Source organism: Piliocolobus tephrosceles, chromosome 9 (assembly GCF_002776525.5).
Source record: "Piliocolobus tephrosceles isolate RC106 chromosome 9, ASM277652v3, whole genome shotgun sequence".
Lineage (NCBI taxonomy): Eukaryota > Metazoa > Chordata > Mammalia > Primates > Cercopithecidae > Piliocolobus > Piliocolobus tephrosceles.
Genome location: NC_045442.1, coordinates 29,552,035 through 29,569,176, shown reverse-complemented (window position 1 = coordinate 29,569,176; position 17,142 = coordinate 29,552,035). Strand labels below are relative to the sequence as shown.

The window sequence follows — 17,142 nt, the reverse complement described above, 5'->3', positions numbered from 1 at the left end:
ATATCCTCCACCCTGTCATCCTTTAGGTTAAAAGGACTTTGAACTCAAACTCCGCCTTTTGAATTCACAGTTCACCACTTCCAGCCTGGCAACTGGATACTAATTAAGACTTTAAAAGAAGATAAGCCCCACCCAAGCTGGCAAGGTCCCTATCAAGTGGTCCTAACCACTGAAACATCAGTGCGAACAGCTGAACGAGGGTGAACTCATTACTCTCAAGGGACTGGTAAAAGAAAGCCCAGAAGGAAGGGAAAAGGACAAATGGAAAGTGTATAAATCACCTAAGTAATATTTAAAGCTAACATTAGGGAAAACCCAGAAGAGAGCTATAAGCAAACCCCTTCATTAGGGGTGGATATGGTTAGGATTAAGCCTCACACAAGGGGTAAAAGAAGACCTGAGTATCGGTAGGGCCCAGTACTAGGGGTGGAAAGTAGGGAATATCTAACCAATCTAATAATCAACATAACTAAAACCTCTATCCCCTAAACCATAAAATTCAATGCCTGCCGAGTCTTACATTGTGGGAACTTAGGAAACCAAAGGCAGCTGTCACAAGCAAACAAATATCTATGCCCTACAACAGGTTGCTACTGGGGAAAGCCCTGTGCTAGCTGGAATGAGGTTTGGTGGGCCCCAATTTCAAGTCTCACTTTCACTATTCTCTGGGTCTCTGAGTCCATTCTTTGGGTTTGGAGGGGTAAGTTTGTTTCTCACACTCCTCGGCAGCTGGGCTGTCACACTTACCCGACTGGGAGCTCGCCGTCACAATTTTGGTCTCCACAGTGCCTTTCTTGGGGATGGGGAGTGTGTTGGAGGAATTCCGGGTGGGGCTCACACTTGCCGACCGACTCCCTTTGAGCAAACGCTTAACATCATCCAATTCTGTCCCTGTAAAACAATCCACAGACGTTTCTGTTAAGTCCAAGGTTCTTTCCTGAGTCCCTGTGCAATTCGGGGAACATTTGTGGCATTTTGACTACTAGGGAGAATGGCATCTGTCTCACACATTGGGACTTTTTGCTTGGCTTTATAATATTCACATTTTACTAACGAATAGCACTTATCAACTTGGTACTTTGTCATATTAGCCTCATGAATCTTCTGCGTCTCACAAGGAGGTCAAGGTGCTTGGGAGATATTTCCTAATTAGACCTCATCAAACATCACAGGAATGATTCTGTGGCTAGAAGACACTATCATCTAGGATCAGGCAGTTAGAGAACCAGGTCCCTTGAAACAGATGCTTCAATAGCAGTCTCATCCCCTGTGCAGGATGCATCCGATGTTGGGTCCTTGACCTTGTATGCTTGGGGCTGTCAAAAGGAATTTGTGGGGCCATAACTCCTAAATATTATGCTGTGTTCACGTGTAATTTAATTTCAAGTCTGTCTGGCTGATTTAATTTGTAGCAAGGTGAAAAGTGGAGCAAGCTCCCTGTGCCTCCCACACAGGAAGCAGGGAAGCAGGAGAGGTGGGAGACACCATGCATGGGTAGTGCATGAGAGGAGACACAGGTTTGTAGATACCATAGCTGAAGGAACTCTCAGCCCTAACTCCCTTCGCCTCACCAACCCTAAGCCTGGAAGGATTCAGGTGAGAAGGTGTCAGGCCTGGAATCAGATTCCACAACCCTAGGTACTGAGCTCTCTGGACAAGCACCCATCTCTGTCCTGAGCCACTGACCCTACTCTTTCTTCTCCTACTCCTTTTACATGATTGCTGTCCTAAAGTTGAGCTCATTTCAAAACATTGTCAAATACCTCTAGCAAGAACAACAGGTATCTAACATATTCCATCGACAGAGACTGGGGGTCTCTGACATTTCAAATAAAGTTTGAATTCTTATACTCTACTACTGACCCTTCTCTAATCTATCCCATTGTGTGCTTACTTTGAACCTTACTTTGAACTGTTCCTTCGATGTCTTGTGCAGGCTCCTCCCTTTGAGCCGAACTGATCCACTCTTCAGTTTCCCTTCAGGTAACATCTACCCCTGGAAGGTTTCTCTGGCCTGATCTCCATGGGCTGCTGTGGAGCTGCTCCTCCCTGTTCCCTCACCACACTGAGTTGTGATGGTTGGCTGACTCATTGTCTCCCTATTAGTTTGTGAACTACTACACAGCAGGAACCACAGTTTACTTAGCAGCTTAACTCCAGCCACCTAGCCCAGAGTCCAATTCACAGAAGGCCCTTAAAGATGTTTTATGATTGCATGCATGCACACACACACGCATGCACACACACAGCACTAGTCCTGGATTTCTGGACCCTTTCTTTTCAGCGAGATCATGACCACTTACATCGCGTGGATGGGGACGCACTCTGCAGTCGAACTCGAATTTCGCTCTCTGTACAAGGGAAGAGATAGAGAAGGGTGTGAATGAAGGAGCTTAGATCACAATCCCTGACACTGAACTCCTAGCAGCAGATGACCCTTTAGGCTGCTCTGACATTTCTGAGTTCTGGAAACAGGAAATCTAGGTGTGCCCAAGAAGAGTGCTGCTTAAAAAGGGAGACCTCCGTACCTCCAACAATTCCCCATTCTGCCAACTGCACACCTCCCAGGCAGCTGCAGATGTTCTAATAAAATTCCAGGCTGAGCAAGGAGGTTCCGGTACAATCAGCAATGATCAACCCACTCCCCATCATCCACCTCACGGCTGCCACAACCAAGGTTCTCTCCTGCCTCCATGGTCTGAGGCATTGGCAAAAGATTCTAAAAACCAGAGTGTTTACTTGCCATTTTGGCCTCTTCAGAGATGGGAGGGGCAGGAAGCTGGTAGTTAACATTATGAGTTAGCTTCAGGTGGAGAATTTGCATCTTTCAACTATCAGCCTAAAGTTGTGGGTGGTTGGCATACTCCTAACTTTCAAGTTATTGATGATAATAAGGCCCATAGGAAGTCTAGGTGGGTCATTGTGAAGAATTCTGCCTTCAGCTCAGCCCTAACATGCTGCCCCCAACCCTGCCCAAAGTTTAGCAAGGGTTGCTTCTCCCAGGATTATATTTCTCTCCTGTATCATTGTCTAGATGACTAGATTACAAAACTGTCATGGAGCTGTTTATCTCCTGGATGAATTTCGAAAAAAAAAAGGTTGGGGGGATTTTGCTCATCTTTTGATGTGTAAAGGCAATTAGAGCATATCTTGTTAAAGTCAGCCAGGAGACCAGAAGTGAAAGCAGATGTGGTATCTGCATCTTCAGATGATCCACAGCAAGACAAATGATGCTCTACATTGTTATCATGTGTTTTGCTTCCTGCTTCTATGTGCTTGTTAGATTACCGTCAAAAGCTACCCTTCCCCTCCCGATAGAGCTGGCGGAAGATTCCCAGGATCTCCTTGAAAGCAGAAAGCATGCCTTGTTTATTCTTCTGTACCCTTTACCCTCCCTGGCTCAAGGCTGGACACACATCAGCTGCTCAGAAAATACTTGTTGAATGAATTGGACTGAACCCAGTGACAGCACTCACCTCGTGTTTGACTCCGTCCTCTGGTTAAGGAAGATGCTGAGAAACAAAGAAATGCAATTTTAGGCATATGTAAGAGGTGGCATGCTAAATACTTTTGACATGGAAATAGATATATTTGGTGAGGGGTTACTTTCATAGTGTGTCTAAATCCAGGTAAAGGCTTTTCTGAATAGCAGTTGCTTAATAAATGATCACTTAGCAACAGCAGAGAATGTTTTGTAATGCCCTAGTACATTTATGATGTTAAATTAGCTAAATGAACGTTAAGTTAGCTAACATTTTGAAAGTTAAGTTAGCTAAGGTAATCTGTTGGGGAGCATGATCCATTTGGACTACACTGATCAAATGTATCAAAAAGCTCCCAAGTCTTCCCTTTGATTTTTTATTCGAGACTGCCATGGTTTCCCTACTGTAAGCAAATACATAAAATTATAATCATTGTATAATCAATGATCCTGGTATCAATTCATATGCACAGTGAGATTGCAAGAACATGGAACAAAAACTTAAGGCCAAGTGAAGACACAGCCTGGGGGTTCATGAAGCACACACAGTTCCCTGAAAGCAAGCAATAGTGGAGGTGCCGGGATGCCTAGCATTTGTGTGTTCTACTGGCTGCTCTGCCTTGTGGGAGGCCTCTGTGCATCTCCTGGAAAGAAGAATCCCTACAATTATTGCTTGGCCTTAGGGGCTGATCCATCCAAGCCTGAGCCTTATATATAGCTTACCATTTCTACAGTGCCACGAGCAAAGGCTTATGACAGCAAGTTTATGTGGTTGAGAGTCCCCTTAATATGCTTCAGGATAAAGAGCAAGGGAAAAATAGGTCAGCAGGGGTCAAACTCCTTTAGAAGAATCCATTTAACTCATGATGTCCTCTACTCCCACCAGTTCATCTCCCCCAGGGATTTTCCTAGAGCCTCGTTTGACCATTTCTTTAGAAAATGAGGAGAGGACATACCAAATTCCTTCCGAGGGTACTCCGGAGAAGAGTTGCCACTGGAGCTCCCTGGAGAGGGGATAAAACACTTAGAACAAATGGCCTCTTAGGCCCATAGAGCTTCCAAAAGGGGAGGTAGTGCCTGTTACTTCTTTCTGGACCTCCACAGCCCTCAGTGTTTCAGGGGGGGATGAGGTATGCTCTTCAGCATACATGTCAAAGGAGCCAGGCTCATGATGTAAAACACGACCCATCATGGCCCTGGTCGCAGCACTTTGCTCTGGTCAAGGACCTACTTCAGATGAGGCAAGGATGAACAAAGGAGAGCAGCAGGTTTTGATTTCTTTCTTTTTTGTTCACTTCCTCCACCGGGCTTGCCCTGTGCCTGTCCTAGAGCAAGTGACCTGCCCTGATCAAGCAACCTGCCCTCAGCACCAGGAACCTCTCTAACCTTGTGAGGCTTGTCCCAAACGTGGACCCAATTAAAATGAAGGTACAAATCCCTGGTCAGGCCCGACCTCAGAAAGCACTGTGATAATGCAATCCACCTCACCTGGATTTGGGGCTTCCCAATAGCCCGGTAGCTCTCATCATGCAGCAGCAGGAGGGAGTCTGCTGTGTGTGTGGGATGCCAGCCCGCTATAGTCATTCACTAGAGTGTGTGGGCCTTACTCCTGCTTCTCCAACACCAGCACCCATCTCTTCTCACCGTTAAACTCCTTGGCCACCTGGCTGGTCAGTTTCCCACGTAAAACTGCTACTGCAGATCACCAGGAACTCCAGGAACCTTAGTAATGGAACCCAGGTGTCTTCTTCTACGACTCCTTCTTGACCCTGAGCACTCTCTTGTGTCGACCTCAGTATTGCTGCATGTTCCTGGTCTCCCTATGTCCCTAAAAGACTCTTCCTCCTCTCTCTGTTCTCTGGCTCTTCTTTCTCCTTATTCCCTCCACTTTATCTTTCTTTGCTTCCTTCAACTTTTATATTCTCCTTCTTGGCAAACTCCTTTAGTCTTCTGACTTCCTCTAATACCTCTTTGCGAATGGCTTCCACATGGGTATCAGGGCCCTGACTTCTTCCCTGAACTCAAATCCTGCATCACCCACTGCCTGCTTGCTACCCTCGCCAGAGAGCTGGGCAAGTGGCTGTACTTCAGGATGAAATAGCTGGATTCATCAAGTGGAGTCATCCATCTAGTTCCCTGTTTCAGTTGTTGGCACCACCAAGAACCCAACCTGTGTGTGAAGTCTTCTTACATTTGATCTGTTGCCAAACCTGTCAATTCCACTTCAGTGATACCTTCTACCTCTAGCTCCTCACCTCCATCATTACCAACCTGGTCCCAGCCAAAATGTCCCTTCTCTGGATGACTGAGGAGTTCTTTTTAACTTGTCACTGTGTTTAGTCTCTTTCTCACCAATTTTTCCAACATATGGCTTCCAGAGTTCCAGTCCTGGACCTCAAATATGATTGTTTTGCTAAAAACTCTCTGTGGCTTCCCATTGCATATGGAATAAAGTCTAAACATCTTATCCTAGCACTGAATCTGAGTCCCTCAAACCTTTTGCACATAAGTACCCCTGAATTTCCGACTTGAGCCCTGGGCTCTCCTGGCTGTCTTTGCTTATGCTGCTGCTCCCACAGCTTGGACAGCCCCATCTCTCCATCTTTGGGTAATAAACTGTTACTCATCATGAGGACCCAGCTCAGATGTCACCTCCTCCATAGAATTTTCCCTGATTTCCTCAGCTTAAAATGACAATCTCCATCTGCTTTACACAATTGCATTTTATCTGTCATCTTAACTTGTCTATTAGACTGTAGGTCCTGAAGACAAGATCCATGTCTGATTCATTTATGCATTCATCAAGGCTTTCTACACAGTGTTAAACACATAGTAGGTGCTGGATAAAATACTAGTTGGAAAAGTAACTAAATGGGTGAATGAATGAATAAATAAGGTAGTGAATGAATGAATGAAGTCTTCAAGTAATGAAAGTCCATAAAAGAAATGAAGGAGGAGTGGGGAGAAAGGTGAGGGGCAGACACAGGTGGCCAGGATGTAAATCTTCAAAGAATGAGTGAAGTTGCTTGGGGAAGAGAATGGTTCTCTTGTATGGTTAGTGGGACTGATACCTTCGTATGCATGGCGGGTAACGTGAGTTTTCCTTTCAAAGGTTGAGCCTGGGGAGTTGGGCAGAGTGGAGGCAGGTGAGTGAGCCCTCCTGTAACTAGAGGTGGAGGCATGGCCTCGTGTGCTTCCAGCTGCAAGAGGGGAAAAGCGTAAGTTTTCAGTGCTTCAGCAGAGAGGTGAACCAAATGGTTACTGTGACCCAACTATATCAACCAAGTACACTCAGGGAGAGCTTTCCGGAGGGCACAGCTGAAAGGGGCCACCTCAGCATTCCCCCAGCTGTTCATAAATGGAAAGGTGGAATTATTGCCTGGGAAAGTCCTTCCTGTGCGTGGTTACCATGCATGGAAATGGAAAAGATTTGGCAGCATTTTTCTTGTAGACACTGCTTGGAAGGACTAGAATATAATCCAGCGTTGAAGTGTGCCTCAACAGGTAAGGGCAGGTGTTTCTTTTGGTCAACCTGGCTGTTCTTATGCCTTGGGGCTTCCTTTTTAGTTTTACTTTCAAGTATTTTAAATGGCTTCAGGGGATATCTGGGTGCTTCTTGTTTTTGTTTTGTTTCGCCTTGCTTTGCTTTGTTTTGTTTTAGTTTGAAAGAGTGCTTCACTGGGAACAATGGGCTTGTGTTGGATGCTTGCCCAGTGGAATTTTGCACAGCATGGGATCGCATGTCACCAGCTTCCCTTAGCACAGTAACCCAATCGTTAAGTTTCTTTTGTTGTTGTTGTTAATTCAAATTTTAAACCCTCAGGCGTGCACATGGTTCTCTAAAGAGATGGCTTAAAGAGAGTGATTTAGTGGGGAAATAGCTACCTACCCATGAAGTCTTCTTAATTAATGATAGTTATTTATATTGTGGACTTAATGAAAATGGGTCTGATTTTAAGCAGGCTTCAAATGCTGATGATTTATAATTTACACGTCCATTCTCCACCCCCGCCGTCCAATGGCTGTGTGTTATTTAGATAACTCTTGGGGGCATTTGGAATGGATGACAGGTGATTGTAATTGTCCCTCTTGTGCACTGATTCAAAATCATGTCTGCCCTGTGTCTTGTGTAGGACTTTCTTGGTGTCTGTCTCTTTGTCACCCATTCTTCCCTGATGCGTTGCACCAGTGGGCACTCACTTGAGTTTATGTAGCCGCTGCTGCCATGAGTCAGGCTTTGTTTCTCCAACCGGCTCCCTCCACCAAAAGAGCCTGTTTTGGCATAGCCATTGCTGGTCCCGCCTTCTGCCAGGAACAAAAGCAGGTGACAGTTTCAGGGTGGAGTCAGGCCAGAGGATCCCCTGTCACCCACCATGTGGAAGCCTTCCCTGGTTTTTCACCAGGACCTTCTTAGTTTGGGGTCCCTTTCTCACCTACATTATATGATGCAAGCTGCCATGCTCCAGTTTCATTGTTTTTTGTTTTGTTTTGTTTTATACAAATATCTAGAGTGAGTATTCCACCTGATTTAAAAGAAAAGTCTCCTGGGTGGAATATAGCAAGTTGCGTATTAGGAAATTTTAAATATTAGAAAAGGCTGAGCGATGAAAGCTCCTTGAGTCCAAGACTTGGTTGGGCTTGCTTTTTCTGAGTGCCTGGTCAGTACCCAGGCATGGCAGCTCCTAGAAGTGCTGGAAGGGCGTATGGCAGCTCTTTGTTGCTGGTGTTCCACCTGGCAGCCCAGCACTGCTCCAACTTCACCTGCTGGTGGGTGGGCTCTCCTCATCCCCAGGGAACAAGGTTCCCTGGAGGTGGGGGAAGGGGGTAGGTTTTGGGCTCAGATCAATATTACAGGAGTGATAGGAGCTCCTGGAAAAAAAAAGTAGCCTCAACAAGAAGCTTGACTGGTAGCCCCCAATCCCTGCTCAGGTTAGATAAGATATCCAATATTTTAGCATCTGGAATAGGCAAATCTACAGAGACAGTAGATTTGTGGTTTCCAGGGGCTGAGGAGAGAGGAGGGAGAATAAGGAATGACTGCTAATGGTCACTTCTTTTTGCAGAGCCATGGAAATCTTTTAAAATGGGACTGTAACCATGGCTGCATAACTTGGTAAATATACTAGCAATCACTGAATTATACACTTCAAACTGGTGAATTCTGTTGTATAGAAATTAATGTCAATATAGCTGTTAAAAAAGATTTCAAAAATTTTGGAGCTCCCATGGAGAAGGTTACAAGTGTGGGGCCCTTCAAATGTGACCTACTGAAAAGAAAGCTATTGAGGTAGTTACTTACTTGGTGGTAAGGATGTAAGTCTTGTGGTTACTGTTTCAGTGACAACTAGAAAAAGACAAAGAAAAGGTGAGTTCTTATGTAATGCACTGACACCTCTGGATCTTGGCAAGGTCTAAGCTCTGCCATAGGCTAAGCATATTAAATTAGGTTCGACGTTAATTTTTCTACGCTTGTGCTTTAAGGTGTATGATCTGACCCACTGTGCAAAAAGATATGAGCAATAACAATGGGCTTAATATGCTTGGAAAATAAGTTTATATCTCTTTGGAGCCAAAAGAAGTTAGCCACTGTTTGAAACATGAGTAGTTTTCATGTTGATGTCTCTCCTTACTTAGACAATTAGATCCAGTCCAGACCTGGTCTGATGTTGAATGGGGACCAGGCCCTCTTGTCTCAAGTCACTCTGTTTCTCTGAATTGCTCCTTCCCCATTGTCTCTCAGTCCAGCTGAGACCAACACCCTGGCTGACTTCACTGTGTACTTCATGAATTTGGAGGTGTTCAAGAATATTATGTTTTGTTCTGAAGTCTTCAGGGCAACCCCTGAAGTTGTGGGAAGGAAGGGGGCTCCTGGTAAGACACATTTGGGGTTTGGCAAAATCAGTGATCCAGGCGCATCACAGACAGACTTGAAGAACCAGCCCCTTGGCTTCTGAAATTTAGTTCCTGTAGCTCTCAGAGATGGTGAATCCATCACTCATCCTCTGACTGTGGCCCTCACTGCTACCTCTGTCTCTGGTGGGTATACAGAAGCCCCTACCTATCTGGGGTTTTTGTTCTTTAAAAGCAAGTTTCCAGTGTGTGTGCTTGCATGCATGTGTATGTGTGTGTGGCATGCATGGGCACATACATGTGGTGGTGAAAGGAGAAAAGAGTAAAGGAAGATGGTGCAGGATCATTTTGTGCTACTTTCACCTGTGCCACTGACACCTGCTCCATCCCACACAACTCTTATTCACACTGTCCTTCTTCATACTGCATTTTGCTAATTAGTTTGGTTGTCCTAGCAAGAAAATGTGCTTATGGACATGCCAGAAACAGTACTTAATGCATAAAAGGAAATGTTGGCTGGGCGCGGTGGCTCACGCCTATAATCCCAGCACTTTGGGAGGCTGAGGTGGGCGGATCACAAGGTCAGGATTTGAGACCAGCCTGGCCAACATAGTGAAACCCTGTCTCTACTAAAAATACAAAAAATTGGCTGGGTGTGGTGGTGAGCACCTGTAATCCTAGCTGCTAGGGAGGCTGAGGCAGGAGAATGGCTTGAACCTGGGAGGTAGAGGTTGCAGTGAGCCAAGATTGCACCATTGCACTCCAGCCTGGGTGACAGAGCGAGACTCTGTCTCAAAAAAAAAAAAAAAAAAAAAAAAAAAAGGAAATGTTTTTCTAGAGTACAGTGGCAGCTTAATTTGAAAAATAGTCCTTGAGCTTTCACTAAACCTCTTGTTGTACAGACCTTTGGTATTCTTTGACACATAAAAATAAATTATTTCCTAACTAAAAGTTTCAAAAGTTTCAAGTCTATGGAGCCAGAATTTTTTTTTTTTTATTGGAGATATATGAAAGTCACAGAATAAGTGAAAGAGTTTCCTGACTTAAAGTTGGTAGGAGGAGAGTTTAAATGTCTCTGAATTTATTATTTGGGCAGTTTCACAAAATAAATGTACCTGTTTTCAATTTTCAGTGTAGAGGTCAGCTATGATATTAGTTTTATTTCAACTTTGTCTCTGCAATAACTAGGATGTTATTCGTTTAGATTTCTGTGGCCCTGTACCCCTAAATTTGGAAATGATAAAATAAACTATGGTGAATTCATTTAGCATAATGCTATCTCATCATTAAAAATGAGGGTTATAAAAACTATACATGGAAATGACAACCTTCATCATTCAAGAAAAAGCAGGACATCTTTTGACATAAAAATCAAAAAGAACTACCTTATGAGAAGGATTAAAGTCCATTTAGGAATACATTTAAACATGATACAGTGGTTGTGGTAGAATTATGAGTGAATTAGTTATTCTGTTTCCAAATTTTTGTTACTTTTATAATAAAACACATAAATTAAAACATTCTGATGCTCTTACTTCTTTCAGTGACTTCAGTACCATCTCGTTTGTTTTTCTTGGTTACATCCATACCATAGCCACCTGCAGGAAAAATCAGAAACCAGGATAGTCATACTTATCACTGTTTTTCGTAAATATAGGTCCCCACTGTTGAAGCTGATAACCAAAAACATGATTTCAAGAATTTAAGGCCGGGCGCGGTGGCTCAAGCCTGTAATCCTAGCACTTTGGGAGGCCGAGACGGGCGGATCGCGAGGTCAGGAGATCGAGACCATCCTGGCTAACACGGTGAAACCCCGTCTCTACTAAAAACTACAAAAAACTAGCCGGGCGAGGCCGTAGCGCCTGTAGTCCCAGCTACCTGGGAGGCTGAGGCAGGAGAATGGCGTAAACCCGGGAGGCGGAGCTTGCAGTGAGCTGAGATCCGGCCACTGCACTCCAGCCTGGGTGACAGAGCGAGACTCCCTCTCAAAAAAAAAAAAAAAAAAAAAAATTTAAAGCATGATTCTTTCATGTGAGTATTTTTTACAAGATCATTCCCATTTCTTGTAACAGGTATAATAGAGATCAATTTAATAGTTCCACTTTGGATTCTATTTCTTTGTGCTGGGATCTTATTTTTCAGTGTCGAGTTGATCAGCCTGCCCCCTGCTGAGCATCAAGAGGCTTACATAGCACATTATGTAAAGGTGTGCTTTATTATTCATTATGTAAACAAAGGTGTCCTGACCTTTGTTTGACTATAAAATCTCCATTCTTTTCCATGGTAATAAATAGCTGAAGGGGATCTGTCAAGGCACTTAGTGCTATCAACTAATTCATTTTAATGTCTCCCATAATGTTCAATGTTCTATATGGAACTCTATGCATATGAGACATTCATGCTTCATTATTTTAGAGTCTGGAGGTAAGAATGGCACTTGATGGATTTAAATCAGGATAAAAATAATTTTATCTGTCGTACTTGTATGGAACTTTACTCTTTTCAAAGTATGAAACATACACTATAATCGGCTCTTGCATGCTTATCTGCAGACATAAGTATGAAAAACAGTTGAACAAAGCCTGTAAAATCTATAGAAGCATGTAGGAAAATACATATTTGTATTTTTTATATTCTCCCTTCATTCTTACTCTGCTTCTGAAAAAGAAAACCAGTGCAATCTTGTCCACCGTGTCCCTCAGCATGGATGGTATGAGGCAGGGCTGTTGCCAAAGGGCAGTGGGAATGAAGGCTCAACACACAGGAATGCACAGCAAAGGTTTCGTCCCAACTGGGCTCTTCTCTTCTTGCTGTGCTGCCTGGCCCCAGGTTCTGAAAGGACCTGAAATCTGACTTTCCCTGTGATTCTCTCCCTTCCTCTAACTTACTCTTCCTCTAAAAGTTTATCTTTTGGTTGTAGTTCGAACTGGGTTCTAGAATGCTGAGGCACACTTCTTCTGCCAGGTGCCCCTTGATTGAAGAGCTCTCCTTCCAGTCTCTGCCTAGTGCCTTCAGGCTCGACTTACCCAGTAGGCAAAGTGGGCACAGTGCTTAGGCCCACAGCACATTTTGGGGCCCACAAAATGTTTACTTTTAACATCAGAAGGAACAGAATCTAATGAACAGAATCTAATCTGGATTATGTCCTTCTTTGTACCAGTGCAGTTGTAAAATAGAATTTTAAAAAGTTTTTTGATGGAGGAAGGGGCCTACAAAGGCAAAAGTGTCTAGGGACCATGAAAGTCATACTGTGGCTCTGGGTGACTTCCCTGATGAAAACCAAGACCAAATGAGACCAGCTGATCAACGATCTGGTGGAATAACCAAGATTCATACACTTAGCTTCAGGGCCTGGTAAATGTGCCAACTTCTTGCTCATTGGTGTTTCTCAAACACAGCTCAAGGCAAGGAATGAGGCATCACGGAAAAAATCCTAGCTGGATCTGAGAAGCCACAGAATGTCTTTATAGGTATGTTTCCTGGAGCTCAGAGGAGGGGCTCCATACACAGTTTAACAAAGGAGTCTAGCCTCATTAAAGGACAAACCTGGCCAGTGAATCTGTCTGCATTCCAGCTATAACCTATACGACTTATGTCATGCAAACCTACGTGCAACTGGACACCTTCTTTGCAATCCTTTGTTTAAGCATTAATTTGATACCTCTGAAACCCTTCTCTGACTTTCTTTTAAAAAAAGAGACAATAAGCTGTGGATCAGGAGGCATTTGGGGAGATTAAACCTTTAAATGCACCTGGCAGTCAGTGGGGAGGTGACTAGCTTTCTAGGATGGTACCTGAATTGATATGAAATATTACCATGAAATGAACTGTTTATAACAATCCACAGAAACTTTTACTTCCTACAAGTTATTGCTTATTTTGATCTTTCAGTGAAAGTTGCTGCTGACAGCTATACATTTGGGATTGGCTGGATGGGTTCCACTTGCAGTCATTTAGGAAGATGGATCATGACTGTTTACTAAGAGTACAGTCTCCAGGCAGCAAACCTGGAAAGTTTTGCTTGTTTTTTCTTTATCCAGAAAAATAGCAGGCATTTCTAGGCCCTCCATCTTTTCCCTGGATCCCGACGACAAAGAATTTCTGCAGTAAAAAGCCAAGGGTTCCCCACCTTCCAGATGGCATGAAGTGATGACCTACTTAGAAATCAGATGCCCTCCTTCAGGGCCTGGGAGCTCCTCATTGGAAGGTACTTTGTGAATGTAACCGGCTCTAGGCAGGTACAGGTAGATAGATGCCTGTCTCTCAATCTGAAGCCACCCCAATGTCTGTGTGTCCCACTGCCAATCTGAGGTGTCAGGTAGGTGTTGGGAGACTGATTCTTTTAAACCAAATATAAGAGGAAACTTTCTATAAGTGAGTTATATTAAGTGGAGAATGATGGCGTGGGGCACAAGCCTGGACTAGGATCTTCCCATGGGACCTACAGTATATTCCCAGGACTTCTTTTTTACACATTTTAAGTGCTGATAGTTTTTTAAAAGTGTAACATTAGGAAAAGGAAAGTTTCCTGCCCAGGTATGTGCCTGAGCCTGCCTATCCTAGCAGGATTCACCAGTGTGTTCATCTTCCCAAAGCCCTACTTAATGGAAGCACTGTCAAATAACATAATTTTTAACTTCTCAGATAGTTGGGCCACTTCACTAGAACTAAGGATGAGCAGATCATTCAAGCTCTCAATTCCAAAATTATACTAATTTCCATCCATAGTTCTAAAGGGTTGCTTTGTGGTTATTTTATAGTTAATGTTTTTGTGAAGGTGTAAAAATGATCCCATGTCACTTTTCTAGGCAAGAAGACACAATTTTAAATCATTTTTCTACTTTTATGAGCTTTTTCCTTTCTACTTTATTTAAATGATGTCATATCTACCTAAAACTATTCAGACGATGCTGCTAACATACACACACACACAAGGACAAACCACTGTTAGTGACAGTGAACCATCACATTAACTGTTTACCATCATATTTGGGTTTAAACCATCACGTTATCTTATTCTAATGACACATGAAGCACTTTGTTCTTAATACAACAAAGATAATGAAGAAGCTAAGTATTTTTCTCTCTATCTTTTGTTTTAGGAATGTTTCTATACTCTGTTAATGAATTGCAAGTATTTTTATAGCTTCTATTACTCCAATCTTGATACATTTTAAATTTTAAAACAAAACAACAACAAAATTGCCAAAGCATTAGAAAACCATCCACTGGCTATTGACCTGATAACACAGAAGGGCCCAGCAGTTTGACTCCAGGAAAGCCAATGCCCTGGAGTTGACTGTCTTGGAGGCTTGGCTTTGTCTCTATAACACCCCGGAGATGGGTTTGCCACTTGCAACATTTGGCATCCTGGATTGTCATGACTGGGGGCAGGTGGGATAGGGCACCAGCTTTGTGATTATGCTGGTTTATTTACAGTTGTGTCCTGCCACTGTTAATAATGGCAAATGAAACAAGGTAAACACAGACTTCTTTTTGTTTTTCATAATCTGAGAAGGTAGTTAGTTCTTAGTTCTGGTCAGTTTCATCAGTCTAAGGAGTTTTTTCTTATTCTTTTTTTTTTTTTTTTTTGAGACGGAGTCTTGCTCTGTCTCCCATGCGGGAGTGCAGTGGCGCAACCTTGGCCCACTGCAGCCTCCGCCTCCTGGGTTCAAGCAATTCTCCTGCCTCAGCCTCCCAAGTAGCTGGGGTTACAGGCACGCACTGCCACGCCCAGCTAATTTTTGCATTTTTAGTAGAGAGGGGGTTTCACCATATTGGCCAGGCTGGTCTCGAACTCCTGACCTCAGGTGATCCACCCACCTCGGCCTCCCAAAGTTCGTATTCTTTTTTAAGACAGAATCTGGCTCTGTTGCCCAGGCCAGAGTGCAGTGGTGCCATCACAGCTCACTGCAGCCTCAATCTCCTGGGCTTAGGTGATCCTCCCGCCTCAGCCTTCTGAGTAGCTGGGACTATGAGTGTGCACCACCATGCTTGGCTAATTTTGTATTTTTTGTAGAGTTGTGGTTTTGCCATATTACCCAGGATGGTAAGTTTCTATGCAAGCTTGAAGCAGAGCTGTTCATTTTAATTTTTCCTGTGTAAACTCTGATCAGACTCATGTGGATGTTTTGCAGGGCCTAAGAGTAAAGCAGGACCCCTCTGATTCTCTAGAGTACGTCTGTGTGGGGATAGACATCTGTCTTAGGTTAGCTCTGACCGATCTGTGCCTTAGCTCTAAGAGAGAACATATGGAGATAAGAAGAAACTATTCTGCTTTTCAAATAAATACCTTTTAAAAATCTCACTACGTTTTACGAGTCCACTATTAGACTACTGATTAATTGCTTCTCAAAAAAAGGAATGTGCCAGAGGTTTTACCTCCACTTCAAAAAGTAAAGTGATAATTTGTCAGTTACCAGTTAACATCACCCACTTAGGTATCTAAACTGGTGATTCTCATCTCAAAGTGAATTTTCTTTGGCAGGGGGAAACCCAAGTTGACTCGTAAGAGTATATATACGGGAAACAATTTTCTTCCTTTTTTTTTCTTCTTCTAAGTTTGATCCTGGAAAATTCCTGAATTAATTAGATCATTTCAAAGATCACACTTTTCTTTAGATTAGAGGTAATTTTACAGTGTGGTAAACAGCAATGTTTACCATGTATGGCTTAATCAGAGAGGCCCAGTCAGCACAGGTTTGTTTCTAGAAGGCCCCTTACCTATACTTTAACTTCACCTCTGAGTTGTTCTCTTTGTCCAGTGGAGAGAGAGAGACAGAGGGAAGAGGAGAGCAAGATAGTGAGAGGGGAAACTGAGATTGGAAGAGAAGGAATTATAAGGCCGTATCATATTCTAAATAAAACAACACAAGTCATTTTACAATGCTGAAAACAATACAGAAAGATCTTGCCTCTAGACCCCGCTATATTTTAACCAGCCTTCTCCTTTTCCCCACTTATTTCCTTTGAAAGACCTACCCTAAGCAGAATGCATACAACAAAGTCATCTTTTATAACCAATTAATCACTTTAACCAGAATGCTAGAAACTGCAGAACTTCATCTTCTTTTCTCCAATAAACACTTAATTTCTAAACAGCAAACCTTACATCAAAGTCTCAGAGAAAGGCAGAAAGGTCAGTTTTCCTGTTTACTTACCTGGTTTGAGGTTTTGAAGGAATTGGAAACAACTTTGAATAAATCCCTCTCTCTCTTTCTTCCCCTGATGTTTTCTTCTAGAAATTTGCAGTGCTCACTTTTTTTTATCCAGACCCAGCCAAGGTGTGTTAAAGCTGAGTGATCTTTCAAAAATGTTCACTTCTCTTTCTCTCCACCTTGTTTCTTTCAACTCTTTGCTTCCAAACAAGTCCTGACAAAGGTGTGTCGTGGTTTACAGCGTTACTCCACCCTTCCAATTATCTGACACTTGCTGGATTTAAAAAAAAAAAATCTGCCTGCAGGAATCAAACTTTACTAGAGGCAGAAAGCTTCTCCTTCCAGAATTCCAGATTAACTGTTTATAGGACCATGGGGAAAAGGAAACAAAAGACCAGCATAAAGGAAATGCTTTTTTATTGCCTACCTTCTTTTTTTTTTTTTTTTTTTTTTTTTGAGACGGAGTCTTGCTCTGTCGCCGGAGCTGGAGTGCAGTGGCCAGATCTCAGCTCACTGCAAGCTCCGCCTCCCGGGTTTACGCCATTCTCCTGCCTCAGCCTCCGGAGTAGCTGGGACTACAGGCGCCCGCCACCTCGCCCGGCTAGTTTTTTGTATTTTTAGTAGAGACGGGGTTTCACCGTGTTCGCCAGGATG

At 43.3% G+C, this 17,142-nt stretch overlaps 1 protein-coding gene across 1 annotated transcript in view; it reads right to left on the bottom strand.

Annotated features, from left to right (window-relative positions):
* The window catches only part of COL17A1 (collagen type XVII alpha 1 chain), a 55,968-nt gene extending 39,339 nt beyond the window's left edge, over positions 1-16,629 (bottom strand). Inside the window, exons 1-9 of the mRNA XM_023206580.2 lie at positions 16,492-16,629; positions 10,867-10,929; positions 8,781-8,825; positions 7,682-7,786; positions 6,553-6,681; positions 4,438-4,485; positions 3,477-3,512; positions 2,304-2,351; positions 748-891 (exon numbers count right to left, since the gene is read on the bottom strand). Coding sequence (XP_023062348.2) covers positions 748-891; positions 2,304-2,351; positions 3,477-3,512; positions 4,438-4,485; positions 6,553-6,681; positions 7,682-7,786; positions 8,781-8,825; positions 10,867-10,918 — 607 coding nt within the window. The 5' untranslated portion in view covers positions 10,919-10,929; positions 16,492-16,629. The remainder of the gene's footprint in view (positions 1-747; positions 892-2,303; positions 2,352-3,476; positions 3,513-4,437; positions 4,486-6,552; positions 6,682-7,681; positions 7,787-8,780; positions 8,826-10,866; positions 10,930-16,491) is intronic.
* Between the last annotated feature and the right edge of the window lie 513 nt (positions 16,630-17,142).